General features: G+C 43.9%; 1 protein-coding gene across 1 annotated transcript in view; it reads left to right on the top strand.

Annotated features, from left to right (window-relative positions):
- Positions 1–18,145, top strand: part of LOC135513727 (extracellular matrix organizing protein FRAS1-like) — a 400,333-nt gene that overhangs the window by 296,726 nt on the left and 85,462 nt on the right. Inside the window, exons 39-43 of the mRNA XM_064936617.1 lie at positions 131–259; positions 1,826–2,073; positions 8,677–8,828; positions 13,773–13,935; positions 17,183–17,318. Coding sequence (XP_064792689.1) covers positions 131–259; positions 1,826–2,073; positions 8,677–8,828; positions 13,773–13,935; positions 17,183–17,318 — 828 coding nt within the window. The remainder of the gene's footprint in view (positions 1–130; positions 260–1,825; positions 2,074–8,676; positions 8,829–13,772; positions 13,936–17,182; positions 17,319–18,145) is intronic.

Here is an 18,145-nt window from a genome sequence, read left to right as displayed (position 1 = left end):
AAAGAAAAAAAAAGAATACACAACAAATAATTGAAATAGTCTGTGTATCATTAAATGATAATGCATTACCATTGATATACAAAACACATCGGTATGCAACATGGCTTTCATCCTCAATGTCACGGTGTAGGTGGGCAGCAGCTGGCAGTAACTGATGCAGATACAGCTCCTGATGAGTTGGAGTTTCAGCTGGTGGAAGGACCGGTCCATGGAACCTTGCTCAAGATGGAGTTTGACTCACAGACTGAGATGATGAATGGTGAGAAGCAGAGTCAACACAGACAAAGAGAACAATAACACACTGAAGGACAAAGTGTCACCGAATGTCTTTACGACGTCGTGTAGCACATGTCCTGAATTCCCACATATCCCCAGATAACTTCTGCACTGTGTGGAAGGGAATGATATAGAAGTAGGGTAGTTAGACCAGTAACAGTAGGTAGTTAGACCAGTAACAGTAGGTAGTTAGACCAGTAACAGTAAGTAGTTAGACCAGTAACAGTAGGTAGCTAGACCAGTAACAGTAGGTAGTTAGACCAGTAACAGTAGGTAGTTAGACCAGTAACATTAGGTAGCTAGACCAGTAACAGTAGGCAGCTAGACCAGTAACAGTAGGTAGCTAGACCAGTAACAGTAGGTAGCTAGACCAGTAACAGTAGGTAGTTAGACCAGTAACAGTGGGTAGTTAGACCAGAAGGTAGCTAGACCAGTAACAGTAGGTAGCTAGACCAGTAACAGTAGGTAGTTAGACCAGTAACAGTAGGTATTTAGACCAGTAACAGTAGGTAGCTAGACCAGTAACAGTAGGTAGCTAGACCAGTAACAGTAGGTAGCTAGACCAGTAACAGTAGGTAGTTAGACCAGTAACAGTAGGTAGCTAGACCAGTAACAGTAGGTAGCTAGACCAGTAACAGTAGGTAGCTAGACCAGTAACAGTAGGTAGCTAGACCAGTAACAGTAGGTAGCTAGACCAGTAACAGTAGGTAGTTAGACCAGTAACAGTAGGTAGTTAGACCAGTAACAGTAGGTAGCTAGACCAGTAACAGTAGGTAGCTAGACCAGTAACAGTAGGTAGTTAGACCAGTAACAGTAGGTAGTTAGACCAGTAACAGTAGGTAGTTAGACCAGTAACAGTAGGTAGTTAGACCAGTAACAGTAGGTAGTTAGACCAGTAACAGTAGGTAGCTAGACCAGTAACAGTAGGTAGCTAGACCAGTAACAGTAGGTAGCTAGACCAGTAACAGTAGGTAGCTAGACCAGTAACAGTAGGTAGCTAGACCAGTAACAGTAGGTAGCTAGACCAGTAACAGTAGGTAGCTAGACCAGTAACAGTAGGTAGTTAGACCAGTAGGTAGTTAGACCAGTAACAGTAGGTAGCTAGACCAGTAACAGTAGGTAGCTAGACCAGTAACAGTAGGTAGCTAGACCAGTAGATAGTTAGACCAGTAACAGTAGGTAGTTAGACCAGTAGGTAGTTAGACCAGTAACAGTAGGTAGCTAGACCAGTAACAGTAGGTAGCTAGACCAGTAACAGTAGGCAGCTAGACCAGTAACAGTAGGTAGCTAGACCAGTAACAGTAGGTAGCTAGACCAGTAACAGTAGGTAGCTAGACCAGTAACAGTAGGTAGCTAGACCAGTAACAGTAGGTAGCTAGACCAGTAACAGTAGGTAGTTAGACCAGTAACAGTAGGTAGTTAGACCAGAGGGTAGCTAGACCAGTAACAGTAGGTAGCTAGACCAGTAACAGTAGGTAGCTAGACCATTAAGAATATCATAACAGTTTTATTTATTTTACAGTATCATCCTACTCCTTTGTCCCTCTAGGTGACACGTTCTCCTTCAGTGACGTGACCCGTAACGTTTTGCAGTATGAACACTCTGGCCTGTCCACCGACGAGGACGCCATCACCTTTACCGTTACCGATGGCTTCTCCATGACGACGGCGGTGGTACAGGTGGTTGTGTTGGGCGTCGGGGGCGACGGGCCCAGGAGAGACCCAGAGGCCCTGCTGTCCATGGAGGTTCCTGAAAAAAGTAGTAGTGTCATCAGACGCAGTCACCTGGGTTATACGGTTAGTAAACACACCTGGGTTATACGGTTAGTACACACACCTGGGTTATACGGTTAGTACACACACCTGGGTTATGCGGTTAGTACACACACCTGGGTTATGCGGTTAGTAAATACATCTGGGTTATACGGTCAGTAAACACACCTGGGTTATACACCTGGTTAGTAAACACACCTGGGTTATACGGTTAGTAAATACACCTGGGTTATACGGTTAGTACACACACCTGGGTTATACGGTTAGTACACACACCTGGGTTATAAGGTTAGTAAACACACCTGGGTTATACGGTTAGTAAACACACCTGGGTTATACGGTTAGTAAACACACCTGGGTTATACGGTCAGTAAACACACCTGGGTTATACGGTTAGTAAACACACCTGGGTTATACGGTTAGTAAACACACCTGGGTTATAAGGTTAGTAAACACACCTGGGTTATACTGTTAGTAAACACACCTGGGTTATACTGTTAGTACACACCTGGGTTATACTGTTAGTAAACACACCTGGGTTATACTGTTAGTACACACACCTGGGTTATACTGTTAGTAAACACACCTGGGTTATACTGTTAGTAAACACACCTGGGTTATACTGTTAGTAAACACACCTGGGTTATACTGTTAGTAAACACACCTGGGTTATACTGTTAGTACACACACCTGGGTTATACTGTTAGTAAACACACCTGGGTTATACTGTTAGTAAACACACCTGGGTTATACTGTTAGTAAACACACCTGGGTTATACTGTTAGTAAACACACCTGGGTTATACTGTTAGTAAACACACCTGGGTTATACTGTTAGTACACACCTGGGTTATACTGTTAGTAAACACACCTGGGTTATACTGTTAGTACACACACCTGGGTTATACGGTTAGTAAACACAACTGGGTTATACTGTTAGTAAACACACCTGGGTTATACTGTTAGTAAACACAACTGGGTTATACTGTTAGTAAACACACCTGGGTTATACTGTTAGTACACACACCTGGGTTATACTGTTAGTACACACACCTGGGTTATACTGTTCGTAAACACACCTGGGTTATACTGTTAGTAAACACACCTGGGTTATACGGTTAGTACACACACCTGGGTTATACTGTTAGTAAACACACCTGGGTTATACTGTTAGTAAACACACCTGGGTTATACGGTTAGTAAACACAACTGGGTTATACTGTTAGTACACACACCTGGGTTATACGGTTAGTAAACACACCTGGGTTATACTATTAGTAAACACACCTGGGTTATACACCTGGTCAGTAAACACACCTGGGTTATACTGTTAGTACACACACCTGGGTTATACGGTTAGTAAACACACCTGGGTTATACTGTTAGTAAACACACCTGGGTTATACACCTGGTCAGTACACACACCTGGGTTATACGGTTAGTAAACACACCTGGGTTATACTGTTAGTAAACACACCTGGGTTATACACCTGGTCAGTAAACACACCTGGGTTATACGGTTAGTAAACACACCTGGGTTATACTGTTAGTAAACACAACTGGGTTATACTGTTAGTAAACACACCTGGGTTATACGGTTAGTAAACACACCTGGGTTATACGGTTAGTAAACACACCTGGGTTATACTGTTAGTAAACACACCTGGGTTATACACCTGGTCAGTAAACACACCTGGGTTATACGGTTAGTAAACACACCTGGGTTATACTGTTAGTAAACACACCTGGATTATACTGTTAGTACACACCTGGGTTATACACCTGGTCAGTAAACACACCTGGGTTATACGGTTAGTAAACACACCTGGGTTATACGGTTAGTAAACACACCTGGGTTATACGGTCAGTAAACACACCTGGGTTATACGGTTAGTAAATACACCTGGGTTATACGGTCAGTAAACACACCTGGGTTATACGGTTAGTACACACACCTGGGTTATACGGTTAGTAAACACACCTGGGTTATACGGTTAGTAAACACACCTGGGTTATACGGTTAGTACACACACCTGGGTTATACGGTCAGTAAACACACCTGGGTTATACGGTTAGTAAACACACCTGGGTTATACGGTTAGTAAACACACCTGGGTTATACGGTTAGTACACACACCTGGGTTATACGGTCAGTAAACACACCTGGGTTATACGGTTAGTAAACACACCTGGGTTATACGGTTAGTACACACACCTGGGTTATGCTGTTAGTAAACACACCTGGGTTATACGGTTAGTAAACACACCTGGGTTATACTGTTAGTAAACACACCTGGGTTAAACTGTTAGTAAACACACCTGGGTTATACTGTTAGTAAACACACCTGGGTTATACGGTTAGTAAACACACCTGGGTTATACTGTTAGTACACACCTGGGTTATACTGTTAGTACACACCTGGGTTATACTGTTAGTAAACACACCTGGGTTATACGGTTAGTAAACACACCTGGGTTATACTGTTAGTAAACACACCTGGGTTATACTGTTAGTACACACCTGGGTTATACTGTTAGTAAACACACCTGGGTTATACGGTTAGTAAACACACCTGGGTTATACTGTTAGTAAACACACCTGGGTTATACTGTTAGTACACACCTGGGTTATAATGTTAGTAAACACACCTGGGTTATACTGTTAGTACACACCTGGGTTATACTGTTAGTACACACACCTGGGTTATACGGTTAGTAAACACACCTGGGTTATATTGTTAGTAAATACATCTGGGTTATACTGTTAGTAAACACACCTGGGTTATACTGTTAGTAAACACACCTGGGTTATACGGTTAGTAAACACACCTGGGTTATACGGTTAGTAAACACACCTGGGTTATACTGTTAGTACACACCTGGGTTATACTGTTAGTAAACACACCTGGGTTATACTGTTAGTACACACCTGGGTTATACTGTTAGTACACACCTGGGTTATACTGTTAGTACACACACCTGGGTTATACTGTTAGTAAACACAACTGGGTTATACGGTTAGTAAACACACCTGGGTTATACTGTCAGTAAACACACCTGGGTTATACGGTTAGTAAACACACCTGGGTTATACTGTCAGTAAACACACCTGGGTTATATGGTTAGTAAACACACCTGGGTTATACGGTTAGTAAACACACCTGGGTTATACTGTCAGTAAACACACCTGGGTTATACTGTCAGTAAACACACCTGGGTTATACTGTCAGTAAACACACCTGGGTTATACTGTCAGTAAACACACCTGGGTTATACGGTTAGTAAACACACCTGGGTTATACTGTTAGTAAACACACCTGGGTTATACGGTTAGTAAACACACCTGGGTTATACTGTCAGTAAACACACCTGGGTTATACGGTTAGTAAACACACCTGGGTTATACGGTTAGTAAACACACCTGGGTTATACTGTTAGTACACAACTGGGTTATACTGTCAGTAAACACACCTGGGTTATACGGTTAGTAAACACACCTGGGTTATACGGTTAGTAAACACACCTGGGTTATACTGTTAGTAAACACACCTGGGTTATACGGTTAGTACACACACCTGGGTTATACTGTTAGTAAACACACCTGGGTTATACTGTTAGTAAACACACCTGGGTTATACTGTTAGTAAACACACCTGGGTTATACGGTTAGTAAACACACCTGGGTTATACTGTTAGTAAACACACCTGGGTTATACTGTTAGTAAACACACCTGGGTTATACACCTGGTCAGTACACACACCTGGGTTATACGGTTAGTAAACACACCTGGGTTATACTGTTAGTACACACACCTGGGTTATACGGTTAGTAAACACACCTGGGTTATATTGTTAGTAAATACATCTGGGTTATACTGTTAGTAAACACACCTGGGTTATACTGTTAGTAAACACACCTGGGTTATACGGTTAGTAAACACACCTGGGTTATACGGTTAGTAAACACACCTGGGTTATACTGTTAGTACACACCTGGGTTATACTGTTAGTAAACACACCTGGGTTATACTGTTAGTACACACCTGGGTTATACTGTTAGTACACACCTGGGTTATACTGTTAGTACACACACCTGGGTTATACTGTTAGTAAACACAACTGGGTTATACGGTTAGTAAACACACCTGGGTTATACTGTCAGTAAACACACCTGGGTTATACGGTTAGTAAACACACCTGGGTTATACTGTCAGTAAACACACCTGGGTTATATGGTTAGTAAACACACCTGGGTTATACGGTTAGTAAACACACCTGGGTTATACTGTCAGTAAACACACCTGGGTTATACTGTCAGTAAACACACCTGGGTTATACTGTCAGTAAACACACCTGGGTTATACGGTTAGTAAACACACCTGGGTTATACTGTTAGTACACACCTGGGTTATACTGTTAGTACACACACCTGGGTTATACTGTTAGTACACACCTGGGTTATACTGTTAGTACACACACCTGGGTTATACTGTTAGTAAACACACCTGGGTTATACTGTTAGTACACACACCTGGGTTATACTGTTAGTAAACACACCTGGGTTAAACTGTTAGTAAACACACCTGGGTTAAACTGTTAGTAAACACAACTGGGTTATACGGTTAGTAAACACACCTGGGTTATTCTGTTAGTAAACACACCTGGGTTATTCTGTTAGTAAACACACCTGGGTTATACGGTTAGTAAACACACCTGGGTTATACTGTTAGTACACACCTGGGTTATACTGTTAGTAAACACACCTGAGTGTGTGTGGACTGAAGCTCAGAGTTAGGTGTGTGTGTGTGTGTTTGTGTGTGTGTGTGTGTGTGTGTGTGTGTGTGTGTGTGTGTGTGTGTGTGTGTGTGTGTGTGTGTGTGTGTGTGTGTGTGTGTGTGTGTGTGTGTGTGTGTGTGTGTGTGTGTGTGTGTGTGTGTGTGTGTGTGTGTGTGTGTGTGTGTGTGTGTGTGTGTGTGTGTGACACAGACAGGACATACAGGACACAATGTGTATCCATACCCGGACCCCCTCTGTATGGTACTTCTGTTTTTGTGTTCATGTTCAGCCTCATTATAATATGATGTCATGAGATGTGAATGTGGTTCAGCTCCTTCCATTATGGTCCTGACTTATTTAAACCTCTTTATTATAGTGGTTCTGGTTGCTGTGTTTAAGTGCTGTAGATACTGTACGTTCAACCACAGCTTCACATAATAATCAGCATACATTTTATTATATTATATGTTTTATAATTATAGTGTACACTACCGGTCAAAAGTTTTCAAACACCTGCTCATTCAATTTTTATTTATTTTTTTACTATTTTCTACATTGTAGAATAATAATGAAGACATCAAAACTATGAAATAACACATATGGAGTCATGTAGGAACCAAAAAAGTGTTAAATAAATCAAAATATATTTGAGATCTGGAATTCTTCAAATAGCCACCTTTTGCTTTGATGACAGCTTTGAAAAAAAGGTTTGATGTCTTCACTATTGTTCTACAACGTAGGAAATAAACATGAAGAAAAACCCTTGAATGAGCAGGTGTTCTAAAACTTTTGACCGGTAGCATAGGTCCTAAGGTGAACTTGTCCGGTAGCATAGGTCCTAAGGTGAACTTGACCGGTAGCATAGGTCCTAAGGTGAACTTGTCCGGTAGTATAGGTCCTAAGGTGAACTTGACCGGTAGCATAGGTCCTAAGGTGAAGTTGACCTGTAGCATAGGTCCTAAGGTGAAATTGACCTGTAGCATAGGTCCTAAGGTGAACTTGACCGGTAGCATAGGTCCTAAGGTGAACTTGTCCTGTAGCATAGGTCCTAAGGTGAACTTGACCTGTAGCATAGGTCCTAAGGTGAACTTGACCGGTAGCATAGGTCCTAAGGTGAACTTGACCGGTAGCATAGGTCCTAAGGCAAACTTGACCTGTAGCATAGGTCCTAAGGTGAACTTGACCGGTAGCATAGGTCCTAAGGTGAACTTGACCGGTAGCATAGGTCCTAAGGTGAACTTGACCGGTAGCATAGGTCCTAAGGTGAAGTTGACCTGTAGCATAGGTCCTAAGGTGAACTTGTCCGGTAGCATAGGTCCTAAGGTGAACTTGACCGGTAGTATAGGTCCTAAGGTGAACTTGACCGGTAGCATAGGTCCTAAGGTGAACTTGTCCGGTAGCATAGGTCCTAAGATGAACTTGTCCTGTAGCATAGGTCCTAAGGTGAACTTGTCCGGTAGCATAGGTCCTAAGGTGAACTTGACCGGTAGCATAGGTCCTAAGGTGAAGTTGACCTGTAGCATAGGTCCTAAAGTGAACTTGTCCGGTAGCATAGGTCCTAAGGTGAAGTTGACCTGTAGCATAGGTCCTAAGGTGAACTTGACCGGTAGCATAGGTCCTAAGGTGAACTTGACCTGTAGCATAGGTCCTAAGGTTAACTTGTCCGGTAGCATAGGTCCTAAGGTTAACTTGTCCGGTAGCATAGGTCCTAAGGTGAACTTGTCCGGTAGCATAGGTCTTAAGGTGAACTTGACCGGTAGCATAGGTCCTAAGGTGAACTTGTCCGGTAACATAGGTCCTAAGGTGAACTTGTCTGGTACTGTATCATGAAATATGTGGTCGTATTTTGCAGAGCGACACCTCTCCAGATGAGAAGATACGTATTCAGCTGGTGTCAGTTCCTATGTACGGCATCCTGACCAGGACCGGGTCAGACTCAGACCACCAGGAGATGACAGAGTACTCCTCTTTCACCTTGGACGACATCAACAAACACAGGATCAGGTAGAGCCAGTTCCATTAAACACAGACAGAAAGAGCAAATACATAATATGATATTTGAAACGTCTCGATTCTTCACTTTTTCGGATTATTTCAACTTTGTTTATTATCTGTTTCACTTGCTTTGGCAATGTAAACATATGTTTCCCATGACAGTAAAACCATTGAATTTAGTTGAATTGAGAGAGGCAGAGAGAGAGAGAGAGAGAGAGGCAGAGAGAGAGAGGCAGAGAGAGAGAGGCAGAGAGAGAGAGGCAGGTAGAGAGAGAGGCATAGAGAGAGAGGCAGAGAGAGAGAGAGAGGCAGAGAGAGAGAGAGAGGCAGAGAGAGAGAGAGAGGCAGAGAGGGAGAGAGAGGCAGAGAGGGAGAGAGAGGCAGAGAGAGAGAGGCAGAGAGAGAGAGAGGCAGAGAGAGAGAGGCAGAGAGAGAGAGAGGCAGGTAGAGAGAGGCAGAGATGGAGAGGCAGAGAGGGAGAGAGAGGCAGAGAGGGAGAGAGAGGCAGAGAGAGAGGCAGAGAGAGAGGCAGAGAGAGAGAGAGGCAGAGAGAGAGAGGCAGAGAGAGAAAGAGAGGCAGAGAGAGAGGCAGAGAGAGAGAGAGGCAGAGAGAGAGAGGCAGGTAGAGAGAGAGGCATAGAGAGAGAGGCAGAGAGAGAGAGAGAGGCAGAGAGAGAGAGAGAGGCAGAGAGAGAGAGAGAGGCAGAGAGGGAGAGAGAGGCAGAGAGGGAGAGAGAGGCAGAGAGAGAGAGGCAGAGAGAGAGAGGCAGAGAGAGAGAGGCAGAGAGAGAGAGAGGCAGGTAGAGAGAGGCAGAGATGGAGAGGCAGAGAGGGAGAGAGAGGCAGAGAGGGAGAGAGAGGCAGAGAGAGAGGCAGAGAGAGAGGCAGAGAGAGAGAGAGGCAGAGAGAGAGAGGCAGAGAGAGAGAGAGGCAGAGAGAGAAAGAGAGGCAGAGAGAGAGGCAGAGAGAGAGAGAGGCAGAGAGAGAGAGGCAGAGCGAGAGAGAGGCAGAGCGAGAGAGAGGCAGAGCGAGAGAGAGGCAGAGATGGAGAGGCAGAGATGGAGAGGCAGAGAGAGAGAGGCAGAGAGAGAGAGAGGCAGAGAGAGAGAGGCAGAGAGAGAGAGAGGCAGAGAGAGAGAGAGGCAGAGCGAGAGAGAGAGGCAGAGCGAGAGGCAGAGAGAGAGAGAGGCAGGTAGAGAGAGGCAGAGATGGAGAGGCAGAGATGGAGAGGCAGAGAGAGAGAGGCAGAGAGAGAGGCAGAGAGAGAGGAGGCAGAGAGAGAGAGGCAGAGAGAGAGAGGCAGAGAGAGAGAGGCAGAGAGAGAGAGAGGCAGAGAGAGAGAGAGGCAGAGAGAGAGAGGCAGAGAGAGAGAGAGGTAGAGAGAGAGAGAGAGGCAGAGAGAGAGAGAGGCAGAGAGAGAGAGAGAGGCAGAGAGAGAGAGAGAGAGAGGCAGAGAGAGAGAGAGGGGCAGAGAGAGAGAGAGGCAGAGAGAGAGAGGCAGAGAGAGAGAGGCAGAGAGAGAGAGAGGCAGAGACAGAGAGGCAGAGAGGCAGAGAGAGAGAGGCAGATAGAGAGGCAGAGAGAGAGAGAGAGAGGCAGATAGAGAGAGGCAGAGAGAGAGGCAGATAGAGAGCAGTAGCGTGCCGTGGTTCTGGGGCCTGGGCCTTCAGTGAAGTCCTACACAGTCCCACCCGAATTAATCCACCTCTTATTACCATCATTATGATGCCATGGCTCTAGACACTATACATTTAGACAGAAACGCAGTATAACCAGGCGTTGCGTCACCTTGAAATTCACATTTTTATTCAGAGAATTGCAGGGGAAGAGTACAATACCTTTTCATTGTGCAGCTTCGTTGCCCTGCGCGCTTGTTCGTTGAGCTGTAGATCCACTCGGGTGTCCCCAAAGGTTTTCAAAAGCACCATTGTTTGTAAGTGCCCAGCCGTACTTTGGTGTCTCGTTGCTGCCTTGGTTAGACAACTCAGGTTTGCAAAGCCAGTGTGGCTCCAAACACGATCACTTGCAAATAATAGGCATTCCCAGCAGTACAGTTTGCAGTGCTTCTCGGAGCCTGTGAGTCATTAATAGCGCCCATAATTGAAAGTGGCGAACGAACGCCTTTCCCGCCTGTGACAGGCTTTGTAGCATCGGCGTCTACCTCTCCTGACAATGTCTAACTTTTCTTGAAAAGTTTGTCTTGAGAATTGCGTTTTAATTATATCCTCGACCAAATCGATATCTTCTCCTTCCGCCATTGTGGGTTGAAAAAACAGTTTAGTAGTACGCAAATTAATTTGTTGATCAATTTCAGTTTCCTACTTCTGAGACCTGCCCATTTTGGACCTGCCTCTCAATATTGGTAATCCAATCAAAAGACATGCAGGCACTACGCCTGCTAGCTGGCTCCCGTGTAACACTGGAGCCAGCCAGCAGGCGTACAATATCCAACTCTAAAGCTGATTGGTTGACACTAAATTTTAATTTCCATTCACTTTAGGCTACAAGCGCCTGCACTGTTGATTCTGAAGGCCTGAGGGCAGATTTTAGACCCCTGGCAACAAAAGATGGCTGAATATGATTGGATAAAATATCTAACATAAAGACTAGCCCTTCAAATCTCAACCTGGGGCTGGAAGCAGTGCAACCAAGAGGAACGCTATGAAATGAAGAGTGTAACTCTTACTCTGGGGAACAATTTAATACATATTTGTGGGAAAATATATTTAAAAAAAATTATATTCTGATGATGCAGAGAAGGCCTTGCTGGCCCTGACGGCCCACCACTGATAGAGGCAGAGAGAGAGCGAGAGAGGCAGGTAGAGAGAGAGAGGCAGGTAGAGAGAGAGCGAGAGAGGCAGGTAGAGAGAGAGAGGCAGGTAGAGAGAGAGAGGCAGGTTGAGAAAGAGAGAGGATGACAGAGTACTCCTCTTTCACCATGGAGAAAGTAATCTAAAGTAGCTTCCTCTCCTTGTTTGCTTCTACTTTACCTGTACTGATCTGTAAAGAACTGGACAGGTTGAAAGTTAATTCTGCTGTCCACTTCACATTCTGGTATCCATTCCTACCAGCTCCTTTGTTATTATTGAAGTAATTATTATTAATTATTAAGACAATTTGTTCTGCCGTGTAGATATTTATCTCAAAATCATTTTGATTTTATTTTTTCGGTCCAGGTTATTTAATTGAGAGCAATTCTCATTTAGGCAACGACTTAGTCGAAAGGTTTCTGTAAAAGTAATGGCTTCTATCCCCTGTCACTCCTACTATACAATAGAAATGGTAGAAAAAGATTTAGTGTGTTGTAGCGACGATATGGGAAAGCACAAACAGCTTAGCTCAATTAGCATGTCTAATTAGCGAACATTAAATATCAACCACCTGCAAGAGACACACACACACACACACACACACACACACACACACACACACACACACACACACACACACACACACACACACACACACACACACACACACACACACACACACACACACACACACACACACACAATGAAAACCAGGCATCAAAATGAAAACCAAAATTAGGCCTCGGGACTTTATCCCCATAATGTGCCTCTGATTAGCCTTGATGCTAATTAGCACACTAGGCTAATATTATAGCAAACATCTCTGGGGCTGTGGGTTTAAATTACTTGTTTTTGTTAAACTTACCAGACTGCCTTTCTGTGTTAATGAGAATTAGCAAAATGTTATATATTATTCAGGTACTTTTCGCTAGTTTTTAAAGGGCTTTATATACACCATTAGTCTTCATATCGGTGTTGCACTGCGAGAGTTAGAGGATGTTACATGTGTTCAGATCCGTTCTCCAGATATAGACATATAGATCAGTTATAGATCAGATATAGAGACGTAGATCAGATATAGATCAGATATAAATCAGATATAGATATCTAGATCATATAAAGATCAGATATAGAGATATAGATCAGATATAGAGATATAGATCAGTTATGGATCAGTTACAGATCAGATATAGATCAGATATAGAGATATAGATCAGACATAGATCAGATATAGAGATATAGATCAGACATAGATCAGATATAGAGATCTAGATCAGACTAAGATCAGATATAGAGCTATAGATCAAATATAGAGATATAGATCAGACATAGAGATCTAGATCAGATATAGATCAGACATAGAGATCTAGATCAGATAAAGATCAGATATAGAGATAAAGATCAGATATAGAGCTATAGATCAGATATAGAGATCTAGATCAGATAAAGATCAGATATAGAGATAAAGATCAGATATAGAGATCTAGATCAGACATAGAGATCTAGATCAGATAAAGATCAGATATAGAGATAAAGATCAGATATAGAGCTATAGATCAGATATAGAGATCTAGATCAGATAAAGATCAGATATAGAGATATAGATCAGACATAGAGCTATAGATCAGATATAGAGCTATAGATCAGATATAGAGCTATAGATCAGATATAGAGATATATAGATCAGATATAGAGATATAGATCAGACATAGAGCTATAGATCAGATATAGAGCTATAGATCAGATATAGAGATATATAGATCTGCATGTATAACGCGTTTTATTAGTGTTAGGAGAATCTCGGCTCTTCCACCACTAATCTGTAGCCCGTCGTTCATGAAAGTGAACGATGGGTGACACTTTTCTTAAAAGCAATCGAAAGCAATAATGATTTCTGACTTGTTACAAGCATGTATTAGCCCATCTAATGTGTAGATACATTACAGTAAACCTGTAGCATGTTATGTCTTTCAATATGTCACATCGTTGTTGTTGTTGTTGTTGTTAATAGTAAACAAGGGATTATTTTGAGACGATGCTATGCGCTGGTTTTGGGTATAAAATGTTGTTGTTTTGTTTTCCTTGAAGACTGTGTTTTGGGATGAACTTCACTAAAGCTCACATTTCCTTCCTGTCATACAAGCTACATCACTTCCTTTGAGATAGGAAGTCAGCCGGTGACGGACATCTTCCATTTCATTGTTTACGACGGTGAGAACAATCGCCTTGACAACCAGATGTGTACCATCACCATCACCTCCATGAAGAGACAGCCTCCAGTGGTCACTGTCCGCAGTGGCATCAAGGTACACACACACACACGCACGCACACACGAACACACACGAACACACGCACGAACACACACGAACACACACACGCACGCACACACGAACACACACACACACACGAACACACATGAACACACACACACGCACGCACACACGAACACACACACGCACGCACACACGAACACACACGAACACACACACACACGCACGAACACACACACACACACGAACACACATGAACACACGCACACACACGCGCACACACACGAACACACACGCACGCACACACACGCACGCACACGCGAACACACACGAACACACATGCACACATACACACACACGTGCACACACACACACACACATACAAACACACACTCACACACACTGCTCAGCTTGTTTGGACAGTTGCTAGGGAACAGAACAAAGAGATACTGTTTGCAACATATGAAGCAACACCAAGCAACACAGCTGATGCAACGCTCAGTGGACCAGTGTGTAACGCTGTGTGTGTGTGTGTGTGTGTGTGTGTGTGTGTGTGTGTGTGTGTTCACTGTGATGTTCACTGTGATGTGAAGGAGTCAGGGTCAATCAATGCAACAGAAATGAGTAGAACAGAAATAGAACCTCTGACATTGGAGATTGATATTGGAATGGAGGGTGTCTGTTCTAGTCACTGTAATTCTATGTCTGTTCTAGTCACTGTAATTCTATGTCTGTTCTAGTCACTCTAATTCTATGGAACGTGGTCTATATTATACATTATAAAACTGGGTGGTACGAGCCCTGAATTCTGATTGTGTCACGCCTTGGTCTTAGTATTTTGTGTTTTAGTTAATTAGTTAGTCAGGCCAGGGTGTGACATGGGTTTATTGTTTGTTGTATTCTTAGTGGGGTTTTTTAGTTATTGGGATTGCGGCTGAGTAGGGGTGTTACATAGGTTTGGCTGCCTGAGGCGGTTCTCAATCAGAGTCAGGTGATTCTCGTTGTCTCTGATTGGGAACCGTATTTAGGTAGCCTGGGTTTCGCTTTGTATTTCGTGGGTGATTGTTCCTGTCTCTGTGTTAGTGTTCACCAGTCAGGCTGTAATAGGTTTCACGTTCCGTTTTGTTGTTTTGTATTTATTAGTTATTTCATGTATAGTTCCGTTATTTGTTTCATTAAAGAACATGAGTAACCAACACGCTGCATTTCGGTCCGACTCTCTTTCGACAAACGAATAACGTCGTTACAGATTGGCTGAAAGCCGTGGTATATGTTTTGTCATACCCGTCATTTGTCCTGCTCTATTTATGTTGGTAATCAGTTTATAATAGCAATAAGGCACCTCGGGGGTTTGTGGTATATGACCAATATATCACGGCTAAAGGGCTGTATCCAGGCACTCCGCGTTGCGTCGTGAGTAGAACAGCTCTTAGCCGTGATATATTGGTCATATACCACACCCCCTCTGGCCTTATTATGATATATCATTTGATTTATTTAACCTTTATTTAACTAGGTAAGTCAGTTAAGAACAAATTCTTATTTACAATGACGGCCTACCCCGGCCAAACCCTAACCTGGATGACGCTGGGCAGTGCCGCCTTATGGGACTCCCAATCACGACCGGTTGTGATACAGCCTGGAATCGAACCAGGGTCTGTAGTGACGCCTCTAGCACTGAGATGCAGTGCCTTAGACCGCTGCTCTAGGGCGGCAGGGTAGCCTAGTGGTTAGAGTGTTGGACTAGTAACCGGAAGGTTGCAAGTTCAAACCCCCAAGCTGACAAGGTACAAATCTGTCGTTCTGCCCCTGAACAGGCAGTTAACCCACTGTTCCCAGGCCGTCATTGAAAATAAGAATTTGTTCTTAACTGACTTGAGCTACCTTCCACAATCCTCCCTGTAAAGATCTTAGTGACTGATCTGTGATCAGAGCTTCCTTCCACAATCCTCCCTGTAAAGATCTTAGTGACTGATCTGTGATCAGAGTTACCTTCCACAATCCTCCCTGTAAAGATCTTAGTGACTGATCTGTGATCAGAGCTTCCTTCCACAATACTCCCTGTAAAGATCTTAGTGACTGATCTGTGATCAGAGTTACCTTTCACAATCCTAACTATAAAGATCAGTAGGGTAATATCAAATCAAATTATTTGTCAAGTGCGCCGAATACAACAGTGAAATGCTTACTTAACCAATAGTGCAAAAAGTGTGTGTGTGTGTGTGTGTGTGTGTGTGTGTGTGTGTGTGTGTGTGTGTGTGTGTGTGTGTGTGTGTGTGTGTGTGTGTGTGTGTGTGTGTGTGTGTGTGTGTGTGTGTGTGTGTGTGTACCTTGATGCCACTGCGGACAGTGACCACTGGAGGCTGTAAAGAAATAAAGCAACAGTAAAAAGACATTTGAAACTAACAGTAGCGAGGCTATAAAGTAGCGAGGCTACATACAGACACCGGTTAGTCAGGCTGATTGAGGCAGTATTAACATGTAGGTATCGTTAAATTGACTATGCATATATGATGAACAGAGAGTAGCAGTAGCGTAAAAGAGGGGTTGGCGAGTGGTGGGACACAATGCAGATAGTCCGTGTAGCCATTTGATTACCTGTTCAGGAGTCTTATGGCTTGGGGGTAAAAACTGTTGAGGAGCCTTTTTGTCCTAGACTTGGCACTCTGTTTGCCATGCGGTGGTAGACAGAACAGTCTATGTGACTATGCATATATGATGAACAGAGAGTAGCAGTAGCGTAAAAGAGGGGTTAGCGGGTGGTGGGACACAATGCAAATAGTCCGTGTAGCCATTTGATTACCTGTTCAGGAGTCTTATGGCTTGGGGGTAAAAACTGTTGAGAAGCCTTTTTGTCCTAGACTTGGCACTCTGGTACCGCTTGCCATGTGGTAGTAGAGAGAACGGTCTATGACTGGGGTGGCTGGGGTCTTTGACAATTTTTAGGGTCTTCCTCTGACACCGCCTCTTATATAGGTCCTGGATGGCAGGAAGCTTTGCCCCAGTGATGTACTGGGCCGTATGCACTACCCTCTGTACCAGGCAGTGATGCAACCGGTCAGGATGCTCTCGATGGTGCAGCTGTAGAACCTTTTGAGGATCTCAGGACACAAATCTTTTTAGTCTCCTGAAGGGGAATAGGCTTTGTCTTCACGACTGTCTTGGTGTGTTTGGATCATTCTAGTTTGTCCTTGATTTCATCCCAGTTGTCCTAGAAGTGTTCTCCAATGCTGTATCTGCATACTGAGATCTTCTGCACCTTTCTATTTTATGTATATCTAGGTCCAGGAAGGAGGAAGAGTCCAGCTGTCAACCAATCACATCATTGTATCAGATCTGGACACACCCAAGAAGGACCTGCTGGTGTGGATGATCAGCTCGCCCAAATATGGCTTCATTGAGAACACGAGACGAAGAGGTGTGTGTGTGTGTGGGTGGGTGTGAGCGTGTGTGTGTGTGTGTGTGTGTGTGTACACTCTGCATATCAGTAATATACAACATAGTGGAACATCTTGACAGCAGACCTCCCTAGGGGAGATATTTGCCGTCTGGTTCTTCAGTGGTCTGGTGATAGACACCATGTCTCTTTCAAAGACAACACTCATCTACAATATAAAGCCTTAGATTCTGAGAGTGAGTGTGAGAGAGTGAGTGTGAGAGAGTGAGTGTGAGAGAGTGAGTGTGAGAGAGTGAGAGAGTGAGTGTTAGAGAGTGAGTGTTAGAGAGTGAGTGAGTGTGAGAGAGTGAGTGAGTGTGAGAGAGTGAGTGTGAGAGAGTGAGTGTGAGAGAGTGAGTGTGAGAGAGTGAGTGTGAGAGAGTGAGTGTTAGAGAGTGAGTGTGAGTGTAAGAGAGTGGGTGTGAGAGAGTGGGTGTGAGAGAGTGAGTGTGAGAGAGTGAGTGTTAGAGAGTGAGTGTGAGAGAGTGAGTGTTAGAGAGTGAGTGTGAGTGTGAGAGAGTGGGTGTGAGAGAGTGGGTGTGAGAGAGTGGGTGTGAGAGAGTGAGTGTGAGAGAGTGAGTGTGAGAGAGTGAGTGTTAGAGAGTGAGTGTGAGAGAGTGAGTGTTAGAGAGTGAGTGTGAGTGTGAGAGAGTGGGTGTGAGAGAGTGGGTGTGAGAGAGTGGGTGTGAGAGAGTGGGTGTGTGAGTGTGAGAGAGTGAGTGTTAGAGAGTGAGTGTGAGATAGTGAGTGTGAGAGAGTGAGTGTTAGAGAGTGAGTGTGAGAGAGTGAGTGTGAGAGAGTGAGAGAGT

This window comes from Oncorhynchus masou, chromosome 25 (assembly GCF_036934945.1).
Source record: "Oncorhynchus masou masou isolate Uvic2021 chromosome 25, UVic_Omas_1.1, whole genome shotgun sequence".
Lineage (NCBI taxonomy): Eukaryota > Metazoa > Chordata > Actinopteri > Salmoniformes > Salmonidae > Oncorhynchus > Oncorhynchus masou.
The sequence above is the reverse complement of the archived record's forward strand: the minus strand, read 5'-3'. Positions and strand labels throughout refer to the sequence as shown.